General features: G+C 35.2%; 1 protein-coding gene across 1 annotated transcript in view; it reads left to right on the top strand.

Moving 5' to 3' along the window:
- Positions 1-12,380: 12,380 nt before the first annotated feature.
- LOC107853110 (poly(ADP-ribose) glycohydrolase 1) overlaps positions 12,381-25,719 on the top strand; it is a 38,061-nt gene continuing 24,722 nt past the window's right edge. Inside the window, exons 1-5 of the mRNA XM_047406472.1 lie at positions 12,381-12,853; positions 12,927-13,115; positions 13,650-13,753; positions 18,594-18,798; positions 18,882-18,986. Coding sequence (XP_047262428.1) covers positions 12,605-12,853; positions 12,927-13,115; positions 13,650-13,753; positions 18,594-18,798; positions 18,882-18,986 — 852 coding nt within the window. The 5' untranslated portion in view covers positions 12,381-12,604. The remainder of the gene's footprint in view (positions 12,854-12,926; positions 13,116-13,649; positions 13,754-18,593; positions 18,799-18,881; positions 18,987-25,719) is intronic.

The following is a 25,719-nucleotide window of genomic DNA, read 5'->3' as shown; positions in this document are numbered from 1 at the left end:
AGCGTCATTCCTTTACTGTTAGCATCTTAAAGAATGACCACCTCTTCGGTTGGAGTAGCATTGAAGGCTATTGATTTCTTCTTCTCCCTCTTATGGTACCTATTAATATAATTTTTCTCATATGCCATAAGGTTAACTCACAGTTCATTATATGTCATGTTGTGAAGATCTCCGTCTTCCAGAATGGCAACCTTGGTTTCCCAAATCTTTGGAAGACTTTAAACCATCTTTTGGACTTCCAAGCTGTGTGGATAAATCATTCCTAGTGATTTCAGTTTGCATATGATCTTACTGAATCTGGAAAACATTGTTTTGAATATCCTCATTCTCTTCCATTTTGAACAGCTCGTATTCATTTGATCAAGGTAATAATTTTTTACTTCTTGACCCTAGTGGTTCTTTCATAAGTTACCTACAATTTGTCCCATATTTCTTTTGTAGTTTTATAATTTGATATCATATAGTATTCTTCCTCGCTAACTAAACACAAAAGTAAAGTTATAGCACGTGCATTAGTTTGAATTACCTTTTGTTGATCTTTGGTGACCTCAAAGATGTCAAGGTCTTCTATGTCAAAACTGCTAGACTCCTTAAGCCACAGTTTCGAGTTAACTTATAGAACGTGTATTATTTTGAATTACCTCTTGCTGATCTTTGACTTCTCTTTAAGTCCTGAAATTTGCTTTGGACCCTTCTTGATGACAACCCAGGCTTGAAAGTCATTTGATTGACAAAAATTCTAAACCTATTTTTCCAGTAAGAATAACGTTGTCCATTAAAGTACGGTGGTTTTGTGGATCAAGGACCATCCTGGAGAAGAGCACTAGGAATATGATAATTTGTCATTTGATCTTTGCTCACTTGCGGTTAAGATATGTTGTTGATGAGACCTGCTCTGATAACAATTGAAATTAGAGAAGGGGATGAATTAAAATTTTTCTGTGAGTTAACTACTGACTCCTTTCAGTCGAATCACCTGCAGATCAGTGTACTTGACAAAGCAAATAAGATTTAACACAATTAAGCAAATAAATAGTTAAACATAGAGTAAAGACACAGAGATTTATCCTGGTTCGGAACACCAATGTGGTGCCTACTTCTAGTCCCCTTGGGTTTCAAAGTTTCCTTAGATCATTCAATGTGGAGCTCAAGTACAATGATAGGAAATAAGTTCTGAAAACTTATTTTGGTCTTCAGATCTTGTGACATAACTTCAGTTGATATTACAAAGTTAACTCGATTCTACTCTTTATATAATAATTGTAAACTAAAAGTTACAAAGCCTTGTGAGACTAAAATTGAGATACTTTGATTTTTATTCTTGAAATTGTGTAACAACCCTATCTGTATTTGGTCTTCATCTTTCATAGTCTTTAGTTGCTACAATTCATAAGGAAACCCACGAGATTTCTTCCCAATCAAGAATTTAAATCGATTCTTTGATTGAGGAATGTAGCCATATGATATGTCCATATACGGCTTTGGATCACGTCCATATCAAATATGTCTGTGATCTACTTTTTACTTTGGTCTTGTATAAATTGATGCCTTTCTAAATATGCTTATGATCTTTTCTTCTTTTTCTTTAGTCATTATTGATCTGATTTGTAAAGACTTTTAAGCTAGAGATTTTTCGTGATTGATTTGATTTGTCAAGACTTATGGGATTGAGATTCTCCTTCTGTTTGTTCTCATTCAAATTGATTTTCTTTGATGTCGTGCATCGTAAGTTGATGTCCTTTCATTCTTGGAGTCGGCTTCTTTTATCAAGGGTCTTCAATGTCCTGCAAAGATCCACTTGTTAGTTTGTCATTATTAAAACATAGACTTTGGAGGCTAACACTTTGTGTTTTGTTATTTTCTCTAGAGGTGATCATTATGACCACGCTAACTAGTCGCAGTTCCCTATCAAGTGTCCAGCTACAATATTTTTCTTCGAGAGAGGCAACTAACGAATTTTTATTTTGGGTTACACTTTCATATTTTCACTTGATTCAGATTTCTCATGTTTTAAGTCAATTTCATCGAACAAATTTGCTATACTTTCCTTGGTACCCTGTGTTTCTTTTTTAATAAGGTCTGAGATGAGATAATCTTAATTAAATCCCCTTTTCCTCGTAGGTAATTTCCTACCATACCTTCTATTGTATAATCATCACCCCGAGAATTGGGCTAGGACAATAACTATATTGATTTTCATTCTTGGTTGCAGCAGTGTGACGCTTCGAAGTTCTTTCAAAAGTCCATTGAGCCCTTAAAATCAGTCCAATAACAATTGAATCTTTTTATAATGCCGCCAAAACTTGATCCCAAACTTGACTCATAAATATTTGCAAAACTATCATTAACCGCCTACAAGCTTCCTCAGCTTTATCAGTTTGGATCTATCAAACTTAATTGTAAAATTATAGATATCTTGTTTGAATGATCAATGCCTAATCGGTAAAAAAACTCCATTCACAAAATCGGTATACTCTATGTGTGTTTTCACGATAACATGATCAATAATACATACCTCTCATAAATGAAGTGGTTCCATCTGTAAGTAGTTTATTCCTCCGAACCCATTTTTACTCTAGCCTTTTATGTTGGTCGGGCAAAATTTGATCCACTTTCACTTCCTTATATTTGAAAATAAGAGAAAAACAAATGATATCAAACAAGAAAAGAACAAAAAGAACATTACAATTGATGTATGCAGAATTTTTAAAAAGGGTAACACATAATTGAATAAATACAACACATTACAACAAGCATTCCAACTTATGATCCATCTATTGCAATAGATTCTTTATTTGTTCAATAAATGAGTCATCTGTTGTAACTGATGACATATCTGTGGTAACAGATGGTTTACATATTGCAACAGATGGCTCATCTGTTAGAATAAGTAAAACCAGCCTTGCTACTGGTTTGATTTCTTCCAACAGTTGCTCCATCTATTCCAACAACTAATTCATCAGTTGCAATAGTTAGGGAATTGTTACAACACTACCAACACCAATAACAGCATCATCAACAACAACACGATATATTCCACACCATCAATAACACAAATATCACATGTTCCACACCATCAACATCACCAACACCACATGTTCCAAAAACACCAACACCAACATCAACAACAAAAAAACAAATAAAATACATACAAGAAAAAGATACTGCCAACAAGGCTTTTTGAGTTCTTCCAACAGATGACTTTTTTGCATATTTTAATAAAAATAATGGTTTGTTCATTCAAGACTTAAAATTCACCTTTAATTCAATTTCCTCAATAAATAGGATATAGGTAATGACTAAATAAATAAAAACAATAAATGTAAATAACTAATTTAACTAACATGCAAAGAAAAGATAAGAAGGAACAAACAATAGTAACCTACCTGCAATGTCAAAAGTAAGGGGATCAAAACGCCAATTTCAATCGAGAAAAAATATAGATCAATTGATATCAAGAAGAATCCTCATACAAAAGAGGAGAGAAAAGAGATAAAAAAGGAGACAATTGTGATTACCTAAAAAATAAAAGAAAAAAGAAAGAAGAGAGATGAATTAATTTATGACCGAAGGAGAGATAATTCTAGAGATAGATTAAATATTCATTAATAACTTTGAGGGACATGAGACGATAACATTGCAAATAAAAAATAAGACAACTCAAGGAGATGAATTTTGAGTTATCCAAGAAATATTGTTTACCGCCTTGGTAATTTATCTTTTCTATTTCGGATAGAAACTTGCTTTAAAATTAAAAAAAAAACATAAAATAGATAAGTCATCTATTGCAATAGGTGTCAATATCAGTTTGATAATTTCCAACAGCTCAGTCATCTATCACAACAGATGGCAACGTCTATTTGTTAATGTACAGTTGATAAGTCATTTGTTGCAACAGGCTAAACATCTGTTTTAATACAATTTCAATTGAGTTTATAGGTTCAACGACAATTTCAATTGATTTAGATAAAATTATGGATGAGTTCACATGGTCAACTACAGTTTTGATTGAGTCGCTATAGTTGTATGATATTGCTATTGCGTTCCTCCTGACCCAAGCAATCAATCGATCAATCTGACTTGAAACGATACATATTAACTCATTATTTGAGATACCTAAATTATTTTATCTAGAATTATGGATGATTTTGCAGGGTCAACTACAATTTTAATTGAATCACTGTAGTTGCATGATGTTGCTTTTGCGTTCCTTCTGCCTGGGATTTGATTCATTAGTTTCTGCGTTTGAATAAGATAAAGATATGATTAAATATGTTAGAGGGAAGAGGCCATATCCACATGGCAAGGACTGGACCAAAGCATAGAGGATTCTTGCAATCATGAACGTGGAGGTCAAACATTTCATGGCTCTTGAGATACTACTCTGGGAGGGAAAGATAAAAGTTTATGACTGCAATTTACCTATCTTCGACGAGGCTTTTTTTTCACCCACATGCAACCACTGTTGGAGTTGTTCCCCAACTTGTTAAGGCAGAGTAAACTGATGGATCATTTGACAGTCAAAGTGTTGAATAAAAGATGAGAATTTGAATGTCGAAATAAGGACATGATCCTTCCAAAAAATCAAACCGACACTACATTCTGGTTGTACGCTCTTGCACACATCGAGTGTTTGATACCCGGCATGGAAAGAGCCAACGACCTTTATGTAAGACAATGTTGTGGCAAATATGTTAGAGGTCTGGGCTTATGAGGTACTAACTAAATACTTGGAGCCTATGTATAAAAACGAAGATGTAGAAATACAAACACTATGAAAAATTTTATTTCATGAAAATTTTTTATATTTGATGAAAATTGAATATTTTATAACGCAACAGATTTTCTATCTATTATAACAGATAGTCTATCTGTTCTGATAGATAGTTTATCTGTTGTAATAGGTTGGTCATCCATTGCATTATGCAAATATTTATATCTAAGCTATCTATTGCAACAAATAGGTCATCTGTTGGAACAAACCAAAATAGTAGGAAGACCTATTTGATAATTTCAAATAGATAACCTATATGTTGCAACACATGTCTAAATCTGCTTGATAATTTCCAACAGATATGTCCTTTGTTGCAACAGATACATTATTTATTGCAATATTCAAATTTGGTATTCCATTTTAATTAATAATTTCAAACCTAAGGATAGCATAGACAAAATAAAATAAATCAAAGCCTTCAGAAATTATATGAAATAAATCAACAAATAAATAAAATGTAAAAAAAAAATTATGGGTACGATCTCAATAATTTAAGTTTTGGTACCAACAATTTCTAAGGAGAGATTATCACTTTGATGGACTCATGCTGTAAAGATCTACTCAATATAGACAAGTTATTCCTCATCCGGTGCTATGAAATTCGGCTTTGATCGTTGTGGATCTTTAATGTTTCTTGCGTATGGTTTCTGAGATTTTGCTTCTCTGTATTTCCATAAAGAGTAGTATATATTTTACGGAGTAATCCGGTATCAATTCCATTATTTGGTACTTGTAATCCATCGCTCAAATACTCGGTGTAAACGGTAACAAAAAGACCACAATCCTTGCATTTGTAAAAATCAGATAATCCATATCATTCAATTAATATAAGCGTTGTGAAATTTATGAAATGAAACTAAATCATGATACTTGATTGATACTTACAGGCTACCAATGGATTGTTGAGCAATTCCTTCAACATATTCTACATCAAATGGATTGCCTATTTTATCCCAGTATACTTCAATCGTTGACCAATTAGTACGAACTTTTTGGTCTAAAAAGCCACTTACATCAAGGTAAGTAGGCAATATTTGGCCAACTTTTGTATCTCAGACGATAGCCCTGAACGTCTCCTTCCCAACATCGAGTCGTAAACTCAGATGCGCTTCTTTTTTAAAACGATGATAACCAACACCCAATTAAATTCATCACCGTAATTAATTGGGATACACACTTCATAGATCAAATGCCAAGGTAAGCCAGCTGGAATGCTAAAACCTTTGATGATGTTGATTAAGCATTCCCCATTTTGAGAAATTTTTGGCTGTCGTTGACAATACCTATTGTAGGCATTATTGATGTAAACTTTGTACAAATAATTGCCTGTTGTGTGTCTCTATTATTCTTATGTTTGCAACTTAGCTTTTTTTGGAGGTAGTAAAAAATGACATCGATGTATTGCACATATTATAAACGAGCCATATGTTACAGCAAATAATGCGTCTGATGCAACTTTTTAGTTAACTATTGCAATAGATGCATATATCTGTTTGATAATTTTTAGCAGATATGTCAGCTATTGCAACAGATATATAGTCTATTTTATTGTTGAAACAGATGATATATATTCACTTTTTTAGCTCATGCGGCTCTCCCGTAACCTTTGCACATTGATCAAAAGTGCAAGACAAAGACAGATGAGTTTTTATGTTGCAACAAACGTGTTATCTATTGCAACATATAACAAACCTATTGCAACGAAAGATTGATCTATTATAAACAATAAAAATAGTTTCTATACTGTTGTAATTTCTTTCAACAGATCATTCATCTATTGAAACAGATGATTGGTTTGTGCAACAAATAAAGTATCAATATTATTTAGATTTCTTTCAACAGAAGCCTCATCTGTCGTAACAGATAAATTATCTGTTAGGAGAAATTAATCTGTTGCAACAGAAGCGTAATCTGTTGTAAATAATAAAAGTAGTTTATGTACTATTGTAATTTATTTCAACAAATTACTCATTTGTTGAAATAGATAACTAGTTTGTGCAATAAATCATATGTCATTATTGTTTAGATTTATTTCAACAGAAGCCTCATCTGTCACAACAAATGAATTATCTGTTGGTAGAAATCAAAGACTTTAACATGTCGTCCTGTTGAAATAGCTAGTAGGATTTCAAACAACATATGATTCAGTTATTGCATCAGATGGTTCAGTTGTTCCAACATATAATTAACCTGTTGCAACAAAAGAGTAATCTGTTGTAAATAATAAAAATAGTTTCTATACTATTGTAATTTCTTTCAACAAATAACTCATCTGTTAAAACAGATGACTAGTCTGTGCAATAGACCAACTCTCAATATTGTTTAGATTCCTTCCAACATCAGCATCATCTATTATAACAGATGAATTATCTGTTGGGAGAAATCAAAGTCTTTGAAATGTCATCCTGTTGAAATAATTGATAGGATTTTAAATAACAGACTATTCATTTGTTGCATCAGATGATTCAACTGTTGCATCAGATGGTTCATCTGTTACATTATATGGTTTAACTATTACATCAGATGGTTCAGCTGTTATATTAGATGGTTTATCTGTTGCAAGAAAAAAAATAAGTAGCAGGATTTTATTCAATAGAACGGCAACAATATCACCATTTAATATTAAATACACAATTTTTACCAAGAACAACAACAAATCAACCCAGCAACACTAATACAACACCCTCCTAAGAACATCAACAATGACCAAAAACACCAAAATTGTCATTTTGTTTGTACAAACTCAAAGAACAAAAATCAAACTTCAAAAAACTCAATCGACACCTACAAATCGAATCAATAGTTCGACAACAAGAACTACAGTAACAAGAAAAAAACATTTTTCACTCCAGAGAGAGAAGAGAAGAATAAGAAATACCAGAAATTAGTTTTTTCTTCGATCCCCATTTCAAATTTAAGCAGTAAATATGGAAATCGTTAACCGATTCTAGAAGAGAAGTTGACTCAAGTTCCTTTTTTTCTTAATAACTGAAAGCCCTAATTTTTACCTGTGAAAGAAGAAAAGGGACGATAGATAACTCGAAGTTGTGGTCGCCAGAGAGCAATGCTGTCACGTCGGTTAAAGGTTGAAAGATGAAAAATAACTCAAAGCCCAACTATTTGTCGCCAAAAATTGAAGTAAGAAATTTACAGAACTGTTGGTTGAGAGAAACAGTCAAGATAATGAAGGGGGGAGGGGAGAGACATTGTTTTGGTCTATTGATGAGAAGGGGAGCAGCTCCTCTCCAGTACCTTTATTGTCCAGTTTGTCCAGTAGAGGAGTAATCTACTGACAGCTAGACAATTGTACATCTAAGGGTTATTAAGTGATTAAGCCAAAAAGTTGTTTTAACCATGGTTAAAATATACAACACTTTTCTATTTTATTTATTTTTCTTATAGCAACGTTAATGGCGAGAATTGCTGCTCAAGTTGGTTGGTTTTTCTTTTCCTGGGAAGCTAACTTATCTTCATGATTTTTTTTGTTTATTTTTTCAATTTAATGTTCTTCTTTAGTTCATTATTTTCAATTATATTCTAACTTATTTTTTCAATTTAATGGTTTTTCTTTTCCTGGGAAGCTAACTTATCTTCATAAATTGTTTTCGTAACTTTTTCAAGAAAATGATGTAAAACTTAGAAAAATCTTAAATTCTAACATATGCAGCATAGCAAGGAGAAAATATAGGTCCTATGGGTCAGTGGCGGATCAATACTATAGTCAGAAGGTTCATCCGAATTCCGTTCGACGGAAAATTATGTTATATATACAAAGTTAAAATTATTTTTAATGTATATATAATAGATGTTGAACCCCCTTCGATTAGTTTTTATATTTACTTATGAGCCCCTTAGCAAAAATCTTGACCCCATCACTGCTGTGGGTGCACATTACACAACATCTATATGAAGCCTGGTGAAGACATATGGACTCATGTTCCTGAAAAAGATAATTAGCTGGTATTGGAAACAACTGAACAAGATGAAAATAGTTATGCAAGCCTGGTACCATCTAGGAAAGTACATCCTCACTAGAAACGAAAAATGGCACCCATATCTGTTATTGATGCTTTCATGAGTTCTCTTAGATTTCTTCCCTTTCGTAGTTACCATTTTCTTGATATCTATGAAAATAAAGGGGGAAAGGATCAACTCATAGAAATGAATGTCAATTACGCTCGAATACAAAGCCCGAAGTTAACCAACCTGCTACTCCAGACAAGGATCATAATGTAATCTCTTCTTTTATGAATTTTCCATAATTAATGTTGAGAATAGTTGTTTGAATCAGGAAAAGAAACATCCTGTAATTGATATAAACGACATCTTATGATGAATAACATTGCTTACTAGAAAAATACATACATATGTGAAGTAGTAAAAAAGTTTTTCACTAACTCTTGAGAGTTGAGTCAGACTTCCAATGGATGATTCTTGAGATAATTGTGAAGAGCACCATGGAGGAAAACTTTCTTCCGTAACATCCTATTAATTAAAAGATAACGAGATTTTTTACGTTATACAACAACAATATTATTAGTAAAATTTCGTAAATAAAATATTTATTTTTTACAAAAATAAAACAAACAACTAAAAATGTAAAATGTCGTGAGATACCATAGCATTTGATGTGTCAGATAAAGGCGAACATGAGACCTGAAGGCTTGGAAGGTGATCTAACTGCTGGCTAGTTTGACATAGAGAAGATGACAATGAAGTCCTACTTTTCTTCTTGGACTTTTCCGTAAAACTCTTTGGACGAGTATTAGAACGACGAGTTGGTTCCTTTCTTTTCAGCCTAATCACCTTTGTGAAGTTTGTATTGTCAACAAATACTATTTCACTAAATTCGTTTTGAATACTATTGCTTGGAGCCAACTTTTCTTCTAATTCATTCATCCTCTTAATATCCTTTAACTTGACAATTATTTCATTCGCACCTTTTACAGCCAATTCATATCCTTCCTTGTATTCTGAAGCTTCATTTGAAATTTGCACAAAAGTATGACATAAATGTCTATACCTTGTTGTTACTTCAACTTTTGGATCAATGTCTTTTTCAAGTAGACTAGCATTCATCTAGTTTATATTTGTACCATCTTTGGTCCACCTCTTTAATATGTAATGTACCGGAATCATATCCTTTATATTCAGTATGTCTAGGATCTTCAAGGCATGTCTACATAATATACCTAAAAATTCAAATAATTTACAACTACAAGAAACTTGAATTACTGATTGCTTAACTGCTACAACATGCTTCTTAACACTTCCAAGACTACTAACACTGTAGGTAACCACTTCTCCTTCGTCATAACAATCCTTTATTGAAACCAGTAATGACCTTTCCATTCATTTTGAAACATATTAAATATAGTTGGGGTGTACACTTCCGTAGCGTGAATCAATAAAGGAAGTTTAACCTTTAAAATAGGTATTCTTTGAGTCATGTCAAAATTTGACTTATTCTCATTCACACGTTTATCATCAACTAATCATTGAAAATGTTTAAAAAATTGAACAATATCCAAATCAGATTTTAAATATCCCTTAAAAATGCATTAAAGCTCTCACTTAATTGTGTGCTTCGCATACCTGCTAGGAATGTATTTCTTTCATATGTTATGGACCATTTCTCCCTTATTGCAAACGTATTTTTCAGCCAACTATTATCCTCAAGATCATATTTCTCAAGCATTTCCTTCCACGCACTTAAAAAATCCTCCTCATACTCATAATCATAAAGTAATTTGCTAAAATCTCTAGGAAATGACTCATTAGCTCTAAAGATATGATTAAGATATTTAAATGCATTTTTTTTCAAGTGCCATACACAAAGACGATGATATGTTTGTGGCATTACCAATGAGATAGCAGCAACTATTGCAGGATCTTGATCAGTAAAAATTGTTTGTGGTTTATCTGCAGACATAATCCTAAAGAATGCATTAAAAAGCCATTCAAAAAATTTAGTTGATTCTTCATATAAAAGGGCTGCTCCAAATATAACCATTTCCCTGTGATTATTTAAACCAACAAACAATGCCAAAGGTCTATACTCTTTATTTGTTCTATATGTCGTGTCAAAAGAAATAATATCTTCATAAATCTTAAAATCTCTTATCATCTTTGCATCGGTCCAAAATATATTTGTTATCAAACCATCATCATCTAATTATAAAGAATACCGAAAAACCGGATCTTCTAATATTCTTTTCTCAAAATAATCAATCAAACTTCGAGCCACTCCACGTTTCAAACTATCTTTTCTTTTATCCCGAAGATAATTTTTTTGATCTCTCTTTGTGTAACCTAGAAAAGATTGTCCTCCAACTTGACGAGTAGAAAAATTAAATGAAGCTTTAGGACGTATCCCTGAATCATCTAATAAGTCAATTTCATATGCTTGAGCAACGTTTATCTTTCTTTGTGAGGGCAACATATGAGACAAAGAAGAAGGAACAAGAGGATGATTATGATTCTCTTCAAACGAAGTGACGCGAAACATTCCACTTGACTGACGACAAACAATAATATGAGCTAAGCATCCTGTTCTAGTTTCACCTTTTTTTCTTTGAACCGCTGCATCTCTTTTGTCTTTGTTTCTATAACCTTCTTTATAACATGTCAATTTTCTTGAAGTCACATATCCTTAAATTTTGTTTTTGTTAACATATTCTTTCCTAATACTAAAACCAACTGCACTAGCGTATTGATTATAATATTCATATGTATATTCTTCCAAATCAAACTCCATCCCAAGTTTTATAGGCACATTACATCCACTTTGAAACCCACTAAATCCAATGTCTATTAATCTAAATACAAAGAATATAAACAAGAGAATAGTTAGTAAATTCTATAGTTAAAAAGAATTTTAATGTGAAACATGGAGTGAACCAATTAAAAATAATATCCAGAATAATGTTTAAAAGGTTCTATCCATCCATTATTGAATAATAAATAGAATGAAACGGGAAACCAATCAAAATACGTAGTTAAAGTTCTATGTTACTTCACAAACAAAAGTTAATTTCGCAGGTATATTACATTGGTGATTGGTAAAAGGATGTTAAATAATTTGATTACTACAAAAGTTTAGTTAAGGCAGTTTATCAAACATGTGATAGACACTTCTACACATTAACATTTGCAGCTATTTATCGACATTTGCAATTATAAGAAAAGGTTAAAGCAACGAATAACCTGCTTTTGTGTCTTTACTTCTTTCCGAGAAAATAAAATTGTTCTTCAACTGATTTTCTTGTTCTTTGCGATCTTTTGTTGTTGATCCTTGTAAATGGTTTAATTTTCTGTAATGTTGTATTGATTTCTCGTTGAAATTTCCTTTTTTTCATGGTAAGAAAAACTTTTTCCAACAGAAAAAAAATTTCTGCATAATTTTTGCCGCAATTCTCGCCATTAACATTGCTACAAGAAAAGTAAATAAAATATAAAAATGTTGGTATATTTTAATCATTATTAAAATAATTTTTTAACTTAATCACTTAATAATCCTTAGGTATAATTGTTCAGCTGTCAGTAGATTACTCCTCCACCGGACAAACTGGACAATAAAACTACTGGAGAGGAGCTGTGCCCGATGAGAAGGAGCTGGAAAAAGCTTGAACCCAATTCTTACGGTAATGAATATGAGAGGAGACGGGTGTATATTAATTTATATTTTCAAAAATATTATAAAATTTTAAAAATATTAATAAAGTAATCATTAACTTGATTAAATTTTCTTTTCACCCTCACCTTTCTTTCAATTTCCTTTCAATTTTCTTAAATCTTAAAAGCTTTGAGAACAAAGGAAAAGGTCCATCAATGGAGAATAGAGAAGACTTGAATTCAATCCTTCCCTTTTTGCCACTTTGTCTCCGATCATCTTCCCTTTTCTGGCCACCTCCAGTTGTTGAAGCATTCAAAGCCCTTTCCCAGGGCCCTCATTACAGCAACGTTAACTCCGGCCAAGTCCTCTTCCTCGCAATTTTTGACATTCGAAACTCCCTCTCTCTCCCTGATTCTTCAATTTCCTCTGCTGCTTCAGACGGATTTGCCCTCTTCTTTGATGATGTAAACCTTTTTTACTTCTCGCCTACTCTGTTTGTTTATTGTGTGGTCTTCAATACTCGAAATGTTGGTGCAGTTAATTACTAGGGATGAAGCTGCTAAATGGTTTGAACAAGTGGTGCCGAAATTGGCAGATTTGCTATTGCGATTGCCTTATTTATTAGAGACTCACTATGAGAAGGCTGATGGTGGAATTGTTAAAGGAGTCAACACTGGTCTTCGCTTATTGGAATCACAACAGCCGGGAATTGTTTTCCTGAGTCAGGTTTTAAGATTATTCTTAGGTTAACTAATATTTAAGGAGTATTTGGTAATTCGTAGTTTTGTGCTCTAAAAGAACTCAATTACTCATTGTAAAGCTTGGGCTACTTGAAGTATCAAATCACTCCATTCTATTATGCCTATTTTCATTCCAATGGCAAAAAGAATATCTTTTGAAAAAGCAGAATTGGGATGCCGCGCCTGGGACTCGCCCAGGGATGAGGCAGTCCTAAGATGCCCTGGTCTAACATATGGGGATCTTGTCTCACGAGACATACACCTAAAGCACCTGCGCCTTCACAAGGGACTCACTCCACAATAACTAAGATTTTTACTAACAAAAATTCACAGACCCACTTGCAGATTATGGTGGCATGCAGTTGAATGAATGATAAAGTTTCTTTGGAATTTAAAAAATAGCATCATGAGTTGCAATTTTGATAAGTTACACTATAGTGTGAATCGAAATTTGATTCTTAACTTTGCAGTAAGTATTTATAGCGTAGAGTGATCATGATTGTCAACCTTTTTCTTTCAGGAATTAGTGGGTGCTCTTCTTGCATGTTCCTTCTTTTGTCTATTCCCTACCAGTGCTAGAGGCGCCAAACATCTTCCGATGATCAACTTTGATCACTTGTTTGCGTATGTTTTATCGACTGCCTATCTTTTTATAGCTGCTTTTTCTTTTTTTTTTTTTTTTTTTTTTTTTGGAGAATGGTGTAGTCTATTTCTTTTTATAGCTGTTGCACTTATCTCTCACATTGGTTCTTTCATATGTCTTTCATGTCTGTTGCATTCTAAGTTCTGTGTTGAGGTTTTCGAACACAATCTTATTTCTTTTCAGCTGTTGGAAAACTGCATCCACAAACAGCGCCACATTTCTGTTATCTCTATGTTTGAATCCTTAAATTCCAACATTAAGTACCATCTGCTACAAAACAAGCCAAATTTATCTATAGCACTTGATGCTACTTCACTTGATCCTGATATAGTTATAATTGTGGAACTCTCCTCAAAGAGCAGATTTTACATTTCAATAACTTTAACTTGTGAGAAGTTTGTTCATAAGTATTTTGTGTTAAAAATAATATGGGAGAGTTGAATGTCATGTTTTATGATGCAGCCTTCTCCAACTATTGGGTACTGTGGCCTTTCACAATCCTATCACTGTTGTTTTCTAGTGCTCTTGAGTTCCATCCTGCATTTTTCAGGCATCCCCTTTTTTTCTGTTTTGTATGCGTAAAGTTGCACATTGTTAAGTATCCCACATCGGAAAAGGGATGGGTAATTGGTCTCCTTATATGGACTTGGACAATCCTCCCCTCATGAGCTACGATCTTGGTAGAGAATCAAAGAGCTTCCGCTGCTGGCGGGCGGCTATAACCGATATATGCCGCTCGTCCGGCCAATGATCATGTTAGCAAAAGTTAGGCCATCGCACTTCTTTCCCCTACTTTCTCATATCGAATTTGTGTAGCACCATGCATCTTTCTGGTGATTACTTTCTTATATCTAATTTGTGTAGCACCATCTTTCTGGTGACTACTTTCTCATATCAGATTTGCGTAGCATCGTGCATCTTTCCAGACTACTCATATTTAATTTGCGTAGTACCGTGCATCTTTTTGGACGACTTTCTCATATCTGAGTTGCATAGCACTATGCGTCTTTCCGGTGACTCCTTAGATATGGTATGTGTAGTTCCATGCGTCTTTACGGTGACTCCTCAGATCTGATTTGCGTAGGGTTGTACCATTATTCCGACCCTATCCATATAAGTTCTCTTTTTCAGTAGGGTTGTGCCGTCATTCCAACCCTGCCCATATAAATTCTCTTTTTTAGTAGGGTCGTATCATCATTCCGACCTTGCCCATATAATTTCTATTTTTTCAGGAGGGTCGTGTCGTCATTCCGATTCTACCCCTATAATTTCTATTTTTCAGTAGGATCGTGCCATTATTCCGACCTACCCATATAATTCTCTTTTTCAGTAGGGTTGTGTTATCATTCCGGCCCTACCCATATAGTTTTTTCTCAAATGGTGACCACTTTTCAGCCATCAAATCTAATAGCCATCAAATCTAATAATCCGGCGTGTGAGTATGTTCTGGCCAGTTCTCTGGTGACTATCTTGTTCAACATCTACTATCTCTTGATTTCGAGATGACCTATATATTTTAACCAGTTTCCGGCAATTTTTCAGTGACACATCGACTTTCCAGAGATGTTTACTGCTTTTCGGATCACTTTTCAATTTGTTCCGCTTCAATTGAGGTCTCCCAGACGTCCAAAGAAGTCCTTATCAGTTTTCTTGCAGATATCTTCACCAAGTCCCTCACCGGTTCTCGTATTAGTTACATCCATAAAAAGCTTGGCACATATGTCTTCTATGCACCAGCTTGAGGGGGAGTGTTAGAATATGAGTAGGAATCGGAATAACACATAGAATCCTACTTGGAAAGGGATTGTAATGTAGTGTCCTATTGGGAAAAGGATTGGAATGTAATGTCTATAAATAGGGCTTTAATGTAATCATATAATTATAACAATTCAATAATATTCTTCTCTTATATCTCTTCACGTGTAGTGTCCTATTAGGAAAAGGATTGGAATGTAATGTCTATAAATAGGGTCTCAATGTAATCATATAGTTACAACAATTCAATAATATTCTTCTCTTATATTTATTCACATGGTATCAGAGCCAGGCCCATCCCAAATCTTTGTTCATTCTGATGGAACTCTTGATCGATACAAAGCTCGGTTGGTTGTTCTCGGTAGCAAACAGGAGTGTGGTGTGAACTATGAAGAGACTTTTGCACCTGTAGCAAAAATGACGACGGTGAGAACTATTGTTGCCATTGCGGCTTCACAAAACTGGACTCTTCATCAAATGGATATCAAAAATGCTTTTCTTCATGGTGATCTCAAAGAGGATATTTATATGAAACCTCCACCAGGTTTGTTCTCATTGCCTACATCAGATGTATGCAAGTTGAAATGGTCTTTGTATAGATTAAAACAAGCTCCCAGAGCTTGGTTTGACAAATTTCGATCTACTTTGCTACAATTTTCTTTTGAGCAGAGCAATTATGACTCATCTTTGTTTCTTCAGAAAACATCCACAGGTTGTGTTCTTCTTTTGGTATATGTCGATTACATTATTATTACAGGAACTGATTTTTCACTAATCACTAGCCTGCAACAACAACTTAAGGATTCTTTTCATATGAAAGATCTTGGTACTCTTACATATTTCTTGGGTTTGGAAGTTCATCGTGATTCATTCGGTGTGTTTCTAAATCAACACAAATATACCCAAGATTTGATTTCTTTGGCAGGTCTTCAGGATTCTCCTCCGTGGATACTCTATTAGAATTGAATGTAAAGTATCGCCAGGAGGAAGGCGATCTTCTTCCTGATCCAACTATATTTCGGCAATTAGTTGGGAGCTTAAATTACCTTACTATTACCAGGCCTAATATCTCTTTTGCAGTTCAACAAGTTAGTCAGTTCATGCAACCTCCCCATCATTTTCATTTGGTGGCTGTCCGTTGCATCATTCGATACCTTCGAGGAACATCTAATCGTGGATTATTCTTTCCTAGTGGTTCGCCTATTCGTCTTAATACTTTTAGTGATTTTGATTGGGCGGGATGTTCCGACACTTATCGTTCGGTTACTGGTCGGTGTATGTTTCTTGGAGTCTTTGATATCTTGGAAGAGTAAGAAGCAAGACTGCGTGTCAAAATCTTCAACAGAGGCTGAATATCGAGCAATGTCTACTGCTTGCTCCGAGATTGTGTGGCTTTGTGGACTATTTGCTAAGATTGGATTTCCTCAATCTAATCCTACTCCTTTCCATGCTGACAATACAAGTGCTATTCAGATTGCTACTAATCCGGTTTATCATGAGCAGACCAAACACATCGAAGTAGACTGTCATTATATACGAGAGGCTGTAGATAAAGGTGTCATTACTCTTCCGCACGTGTCCAATGATCTTCAAATAGCTGATGCATTTACAAAATCAATGGCACGACAATGACATCAATTTCTCGTTGGCAAATTGATGCTTCTTGATCTACCAGCATCAATTTGAGGGGGATGTTAGCATGATGTAAATATTGTATATTAATGTAATCATATATTGTTGTATATTAGTGTAATTATATAGATTTGATTTAGTAGTTAAAGAGAATAATAGTGACTTTAGTAAGAGCAGATTTGGTGGGATAGAATAACGGATTTAAAGGGATAGAAAAACTGATCTTTAAGGATAGGAAGACGGATCTTTAGGGATGTAATCATTGAATATTTTCTATTTAATGACAAAACTCTCAATATTGAGAGGCATTCAACAGAAAATTGACAATTATATTGTCACGCTCCAGTTAACAAGGCCTGGGCGTGCGGGGGAGTGTTAAGTATCCCACATCGGAAAAGGGATGGGTAATTGGTCTCCTTATATGGACTTGGACAATCCTCCCCTCATGAGCTAGCTTTTGAGGTTGAGTTAGGCCCAAGATCCATTCTTTACACATCATAATGTAACACTGAGATAGAAACATATAATTTTTTTTGTTGGTTACTTGTAGATGGTGGAGTTCAAGAACCAATACTGCACTACTTAATATGTCTAGACTCTGGATTTACTGATTAGCAAGAGTATACATGGCTCTTCCATTAAGGAAAGAAAGACATCATAGAGATTCCACTTCCCAGCAGCGCCCTCTGACACCAGAGAAAATGTAGCATTGATAAGTTAAAAGCATATGGCTCAGTATGTTCTATCAGCTCATAGAAATGGGTTCAGGATAACTAGAGGTTACAAGAGCTCTAAAAACAGTCTGTTCTGAATTCTGAAAGAGGTTAATATGGTAAACCATTTTGTTACAGTTTAGATGTATTAGTGGCGTTAGTCGATATCAAAAGTAAAATCTTCGAATAAGCTGAGGAACTTTCAAGCAGAACATCTTATAGAGAATGACGAATCAAGTCACTTGTGAGTTGTTTTCTTTATGCTTCAGAATTTTATTTAATATGCATTATGTTTCTACATCTGAGTGTTTTATTTTTCTCATTGAGAAGTTTCCATATAAGTCTTTGAGAGAACAAAATTGTGCAAACAAAAGAAGCATGTTGAAATTGAGACCCTTACAAGATACTGACATTTTGTACTCATAGCAATCACTTAGTGAGGAGTTTGACCTAAGAAATCAGAGACAGAGAACGGCTGTCGAGCTATTTCACAAGAAAAAAAAGGTCTAGATAGCATCCTAACTATGGTGTATCAGGAGTAACCCAAGCCTGTATAAAGCACTAAAGTAGATTGTGGCTTTGTAGTTCTGAAGCTATTTATAGAAATTATCTACTGAAGCTATTGCCTTACTCTCTTTTATGGTTGCAAAATGCCATTTTATGTGTTAGATTCTTGGAATGCAGAAAGGAAGTTCATCTGGTTAAAAAACGTGTTTTTCAGGTATCTGTATGATCATTTTGACGAGAAACTTGAAAATAAATTAAAGTGCATTCTTCACTATTTTGAGAGGATTGGCTCAATGATTCCTGTGGGCTACATCTCCTTCGAGCGAAAAGTTATTGCTCTAGAACATGGTACATTTTCTTTTCCTTATCCAAAGGAAAATTTCTGGAGCCAATCCAGTATTTCTCTTTGCCCTTTTAAGGTAATAAATTAAACTATATTTTTCACTATTTTTTGATAGAAGGTGTTAGTTTTCGCAGGGATAACTTCTTTGTTTCTTTATAGATTTTCAATTCAGGCTTCATTGAAGATCACTCAAGTGAAGCTATTGAAGTGGATTTTGCGAACAAGTATCTTGGAGGTGGTGCTCTCAGTAGGGGCTGTATACAGGTTTTTTATTTCTCAATGTATTTTCAGCTTAAATTATTTGATATATTTGTTTATCTCAATTTTTTTTTTTTGATATATTTGTTGGCAGTTAGTCTATTACTCCCTGTGTCCTGTTTATAAAATGATATTTGACTCTGCAGTAGTTTAAGATGTTAGCTATGACATATGCATGTACTCCTATTTATGTGACACTCCTTCCTTGTTAGCAAGTTCCAAAAAGAATGACACCTTTAAGAATTTGACTTCAAAAATTTTAGTTACCCTTAATGAGATAATTTATAGCCACACAAATATCTATGGCTTATTTTAGACTACAAGATTTAAAAGTCTTCCTTTCCTTGATAAACTCGGTGCCCAGTCAGATACCACCACAATTGCGATGGAGTGTTCTTGTGTGTGTGTCTGTATGTGTGATATATATATATATATATATATATATATATATAAAAGAACTAAGATAGATAAATAGATACAAGATATATATAGTAGTAGAAGAAAATATCAAAGTAATGGTTGGAAAGCTAGCATCAAAAGTTTAAAATTTGAATATTTTAATGAATTTGAATTTTGGAAGTTAAACGGAAATGTGTCAAAATCATGAGACGCCCCAAAATAGAAATGGTCTTTTTTAGTTTTTATGGACCTTTTTGGTACTAGTTATTAATAAAATTCTTTACCTTATCTGGAAAGAAAAAAAGTTTGTCCAACCTTTTGACTACTGATACTAGTACAGAGAATAATGACTTGGTATATGCTGGTAGAGAGTTGAAAACACTGTTGATTAATATAAGCTTACCATCAAGGGAGAGAATATTTTTCCTCCAACAAAGACAACTTTCTTTCAAGCTTTCCTATATGCCATCCCAAAAAACAGATGTTTTTGCGTTTACACCATTGGAAGACCTAGATATATACAACAACAACAACAACAACAACAACAAACCCAGTGTATTCCCACCTAGTGGGGTCTGGGGGGTAAGATGTACGCAATCCATACCTCTACCTCTGATGAAGTAGAAAGGCTGTTTCCGATAGACCTCCGGCTCAAGGCACGAGATACCACACAAACACATAGTAAAGCACAGAAGCAGATTACATAACATAAATACGGCACCCATAAGTATTATAAAACAGAGGAAAGCACACAGATTCGTAATAAAACATGGAACACAGAACACGGAATCATAACAGGAATAAAACCCCCACCAAGTAATTCCCTACACTAGCGACCCAAACTGGCCCTAATCCTCTGCCGTAATTCGCGTCTTCCAGATCTTCCTATCTAGGGTCATGTCCTCGGTGAGCTGTAACTGTTCCATGTCCCGCCTAATCACCTCACCCCAGTACTTCTTCGGCCTACCCCTACCCCGCCTAAAACCATCCAACGCTAGCCTCTCACACCTACGGACCGGGGCATCCATGCACCTCCTCTTCACGTGTCCGAACCATTGCAAGACCAAGATATATATAGCCAGAAAATAGCTAACATTGCAAGCCAGGGTTCCTACAACTTCATGTAGATCGGGAATTTCATTCACGGGGTAGAGAACACTCTGTAAAGAAATAGATCTCGAGCCTAACTCAACTCCAAAAGCTAGCTCATGGGGAAATTATTGCCCAGGTTCATATAACGAGACCAATTACCCATCACTTTGCCGATGTGAGACTCTTAACATTCCCCCGCATGCCCAGACCTCGTTAATTGAAACATGGACAATATATTATGGGGCCAACATCGGTAAACAAAGATTGGGATGTGCCTGACTTTGATACCATGTAAAGAAATAGGTCTTGGGCTAGTTTAACCCCAAAAGCTTAGCTTATGAGGGGATGTTGCCTAATTCCATATAAGGAGACCAATCGATCATCCCTTTGCCAATATGGGACTCTTTACACTCCCCCATACGTCCAGAACTCGTTAGGTGGAGCGTGGACAGTATAATATGGGGGTCCAACATCAGTGAACGAAGATTGGGATTGGCCTGACTCTAATACCATGTAAAGAAATGGCACATGGGCCTGTCTCAGCCTCAAAAGCTAGCTCATGTGGGATGGATTTTCTAAGTCCATATAAGGAGACCAATTGCTTATCCCTTTGTTGATGTGGGACTTTTAACACTCCCCGCACGTGCCCACCTCGTTAACTTAAGCGTGGACGATATAATATAGGGGTCCAACATCCCTATAAAGAAATGACACATGGGCCTAACTCAACCTTAAAAGCTAGTTCATGAGGGGATGATTGCCCAAGTCCACATAAATAGACCAATTACCCATCCTGTTACCGATGTGGGACTCTTAACCTCTTTCGCATGCCCAAATCTTGTTAGCTGGAGCATGCCCAAATATGGGGGTCAAACATCGGTAAACAAAGATGGAATGGGCTTGCCTCTTATACCATGTAAAGAAATATATCTTGGGCCTAAATCAACCTCAAAGCTAGCTCATGATGGGAGGATTGTCCAAGTCCATTTAAGGAGACCAATTGTTCATCCCTTTGCCAATGTGGAACTCTTAACAATAATCAAGTGGAGAATTTTGAAGGAGACAAATGGGATTCTGAGAATTGCCTTGACCCAATGAAAACCTTCTTGGACTTTGGACAATAATCTAACCATTTCAGAGGAAGAGAACCAGTACATGCAAAGGCCATTTGAGGAGGATGAGATTCCAGGTTGTTATCATAGGTTGTTTTGAGGACAAATCTCCTAGTGCAAATGGGTTCACCATAGATTTCAACAAAAAGTGTTAGGGCACAATCAAATCAGATATTATCATGGCTCCACACTGAAGATTCATTAGGGAAAAGTCTCAATGCTTCTCAATAGCGCTAATTCCAAAGAAGAATGGTGTCAGTGACAAAAGCCACAGAAGTGATTTGTTGGAACTATTCCTGGGAGAAGAACCCCAGAAAAATACCTTTCAAAACACAGTCAAAGAATTCATGAGTTGGACTGAGACGGAGACACCCTCGAATGTTCGTTCCATGTTTCCTAATATCATATAATCATAATGTTTGAATCATCAACCTCCAAAGACAGAAAATCTTCCCTTCGACCAGGTTCAACTGACTGAAAAATGTTGTGGGAAGTGCTGAGCTTTTGTTTGTTTGCTGGCAGAGAAAATTCACATTCCTTTTCCTGAATAGTAGCTTCAAAAAACGCCATTTTTTTTCTAACCCCCCTTACATTCTATGACATGATTTTTGATTTCATCAATACATCATGGTGGGAACTTCCCTAGCGATAATTGATATTGAGCTCCAGATAATGCTATACATCTCTAATTAAAAAGGTTCTCTTAAGAATTAAGAGTATAACTTTCAAAAAAGAAAAAAGAATCGAGAATGAATTAAGAATCTGAAGTAAGAGGTATCATATTTTAGTATTATAGCCTGTTTGGACAAGCTTCTTGGAGGCGCTTTTTGAGGTGTTTGGCAAACAAAAAAGGTGTTCTTGAGAAACAGTCATAACAGTTATTCCGCTATTAGGAAGGAACTACAAAATTTTTGCTCTTTCCAAGAAGTAGAAGCAAAAATGAATTTTTCAAGACCAAGATATCCTTATCATGCAATTTATAATTACCAAATTATCCTTCATTAATTAAATACTTATAGTTTCTAATTAAATACAGCACTTTTCTTCTTTTTTTGACAAAGGTAACATTTTGTATATTAATCATCAGCTCAGAGGCTGGAATCCAAAAATTTACAACCCAGCCTACATCCTATTGTGTAGGAACAGACAACCAAAAAGAAAAGGAAAAAAGGAAACTATTCCTAGATCCTACTTCATCTTACAAGATCCTAGTATGTCTATAATAGCCAGAGGGTCATGCATATACTCAGATCTACACCAATAGCAAAAAGTGGTAATGCAGTTCGTTCCATCTATTCTTGACTATGTTGCCACTTCCCTCCATGTTCCAGTTTACTAGAGCTTGTCCTGTTCTCTCAGGTACAGTCCAACAGATACCCCTGAAGCTAGTAAACAAATTCCACAGCTGACCAGCCACTTTACAGTGCAAAAACAGATGATTTATTGTCTCTGCATGATGCTCGCAGAAGAAAACACCTTGGACACATATGTATTCCTTTCTTCATGAGATTTTCCTGTGTAAGAACCGCCTCTTTCACCACCAACCAGGTGAAGACTGTCCCTTTGTAAGGGATTTTCACCTTCCATTTTACTATTGCATTTCCATCTAAAAGTGTCTTCTTCTTCCTTTAGGCCTGTAAACTGTTCAAGTGTGCTGTAAAATTCAGCTAGTCTCCATCTCCCAGTCCTGCATTATTCTCTTGTAGGTCAGGTTCCACCCATGTTCAAACTTCTGAAGTGTGGACATCTGTTGTTGGTTCAACACATAGATATCTGGGAACAAAAGTTTGAGACTTCCATTCTCAAGTCAATTATCTTCCCAAACCTGATTTTTCGGCCATTGTTCACACTGAATTCTGTTTTCACATAAAATCCATGCCATAGATTCCTGATTGATCTCCATAAACTAGTCCCGTATATTGAGTTGACTTCCTTTGTTTTCCAAGGCTCTTCCTTTCCATATTTGGCTTGAATCACCTTACACCATAGAATTTGTTCTTTTTTTTTGGGAACCTCTATAGCCATTTCATGAGAAGGCTCCTGGTACGTTTTCTTAGATTCCTGATGGCCAAACCTCCTGATTATTTGCTAGTAGTAAGGTTTTCTATTTGGCTAAATAGAATCCTTTGTATTCCTTCTCACCATGCCACAAAAAATTTCTCCTCAAAGCATCAATTCTTTCTTCCACTTTGACTGGAATTGGGAACACTGACATCAGGTAAGTAGGCAGAGCATCCAGGACTGAATTGATCAAAACCAATCTGCCACCTCTGGATAAATATTGAGACTTCCATCTAGACAATCTCTTTTCATATCTCTCCATAACTCCATTCCAAATCTCTTTTGATTTGCTTTTGGCACCTAAAGGCATGCCCAGGTAGAGAGCCGGAAACTGTCTAATTTCCCCACCTAAAATATCTGCAAGTTGTTGTATCTAGGGCACTTCATTGATCGGGAAGATGCGACTCTTCCTCCAATTGATGTGCAGCCAAGATGCAGACTCAAATAGTATTAATATCCTCAAAAACTTCAGTTGGCTATCTTCTGCTTCGCAGAAAATCAGAGTATCATCTGCTTATTGCAAATGAGTGACTTCCACTAGCACCCACCTCCTTGGCAGCATTGAATCCCCTTATCCATTCATTGTTGTGTGCAGTTTTAAGTATATTGTTCAGACCTTCCAGAACTAGTAAAAACAAAAAAAGGTGAAAGAGGATCGCCTTGTCTTCGACCTTTACTTGCCGGAAAAAAACCTTCTGGAGAGCTATTTATCAGTACTGAAAATTTGACAGTGTTGATGCAAAAAATTACATCCATGTAATCCATTTCATCCCAAAACCCATATTACGCAAAACCCCAAGCAAGTAATCCCAGTTGACATGATCATACTCCTTCTCTATGTCCAATTTACACATTATTCCTGGATTCTTATCTTTAAATCTTGAGTCTAAACACTCATTTGCAATTAGGACAACATCTGTAATTTGTCTTCCTCTCAGAAAAGCCATTTGTTGAGTATCCACAAGCTTTGGCATCAACTTTTTCAGTCTTTCTCTGAGTATTTTGGAGATCAGTTTGTATACACTTCCAATCAAACTAATTGGTCTGAAGTCTCTCAGCGATTGCAATATAGGTTGCATTGAAGCTTTTTTCAGAAACTTCATGTGAGTGGAAATTTTGGATAGTTGCCATCACATCCCCCTTCAAGATCTCCCAGCATTTTACAGAAAAATCCATTGTAAACCCATCCGAACCTGGTGCTTTGTCTATTACACAAGCCTTGAGTCCCATTAAAACTTCTTCTTCAAAAGGTTTCTGTAAGTCTTGCTGCTCCTCTAGGTTTCTGTAAGTCTTGCTGCTCCTGATTACCGGACGTGAATTCATGTTGAAAGTAGGTCTCCAATCTTCACTTTCACTACAAAGTTTCTTATAGAATAGAACCATCTCTCTTGTGATGTCTGCAACCTCTGTTAGTTCTAATTCTTCCACCACCAGTTTATCTATATGATTGACTCTCTTATGCACATTTGCAATCCTCTGGAAGAACTTAGTATTCTTATCTCCTTGTTTAATCCACAATGTCCTTGATCTCTGCCTCCAAGCTATTTTTTCCTTTTTAGCATAGTCTTCAAACTCCTTGACAAGATTTGCCTTTTGAATTACTTCCTCATCAGCTAGGGATCTGCCCTGTTGAATATTGTCAAAATCAACAATATTGTTGAGCAATTCTTTTTTCTTCTTCTCCTGATTTCCATTAGTGGCTGAACTCTTCGCTTTTAGTTTGATCGTCAAAGCTTTTAACTTTGAAGCTAGTATATGATCAGGTCTCCCTTCAAACTCAAAAGATGTCTACCACTCTTTCACTTTATCATTGAATCCTTTTGTCTCTAGCCACCACCCTTCGAATTTGAAATAAGATTTTGTGTAAATCCAACTGCCACTATTGAGCGCGATTGGTATATGATCTGTGCATACTCTTGGCATCACTTCCTGTTTGATGTTGAATTTTCCCTCCATTCAGTTGAATATAGAATCCTGTCTATTCTAGAAGCAGTTTTCAAGTTGTTTCCTCTAATCCACATGTAAGCTCCCCCTTCAAGTTGGGGGTCGGCCAGCTCCATATCCTCAGTCATATT

This window comes from Capsicum annuum, chromosome 2 (genome assembly GCF_002878395.1).
Source record: "Capsicum annuum cultivar UCD-10X-F1 chromosome 2, UCD10Xv1.1, whole genome shotgun sequence".
Lineage (NCBI taxonomy): Eukaryota > Viridiplantae > Streptophyta > Magnoliopsida > Solanales > Solanaceae > Capsicum > Capsicum annuum.
This window is presented reverse-complemented; position numbering and strand designations above follow the sequence as displayed.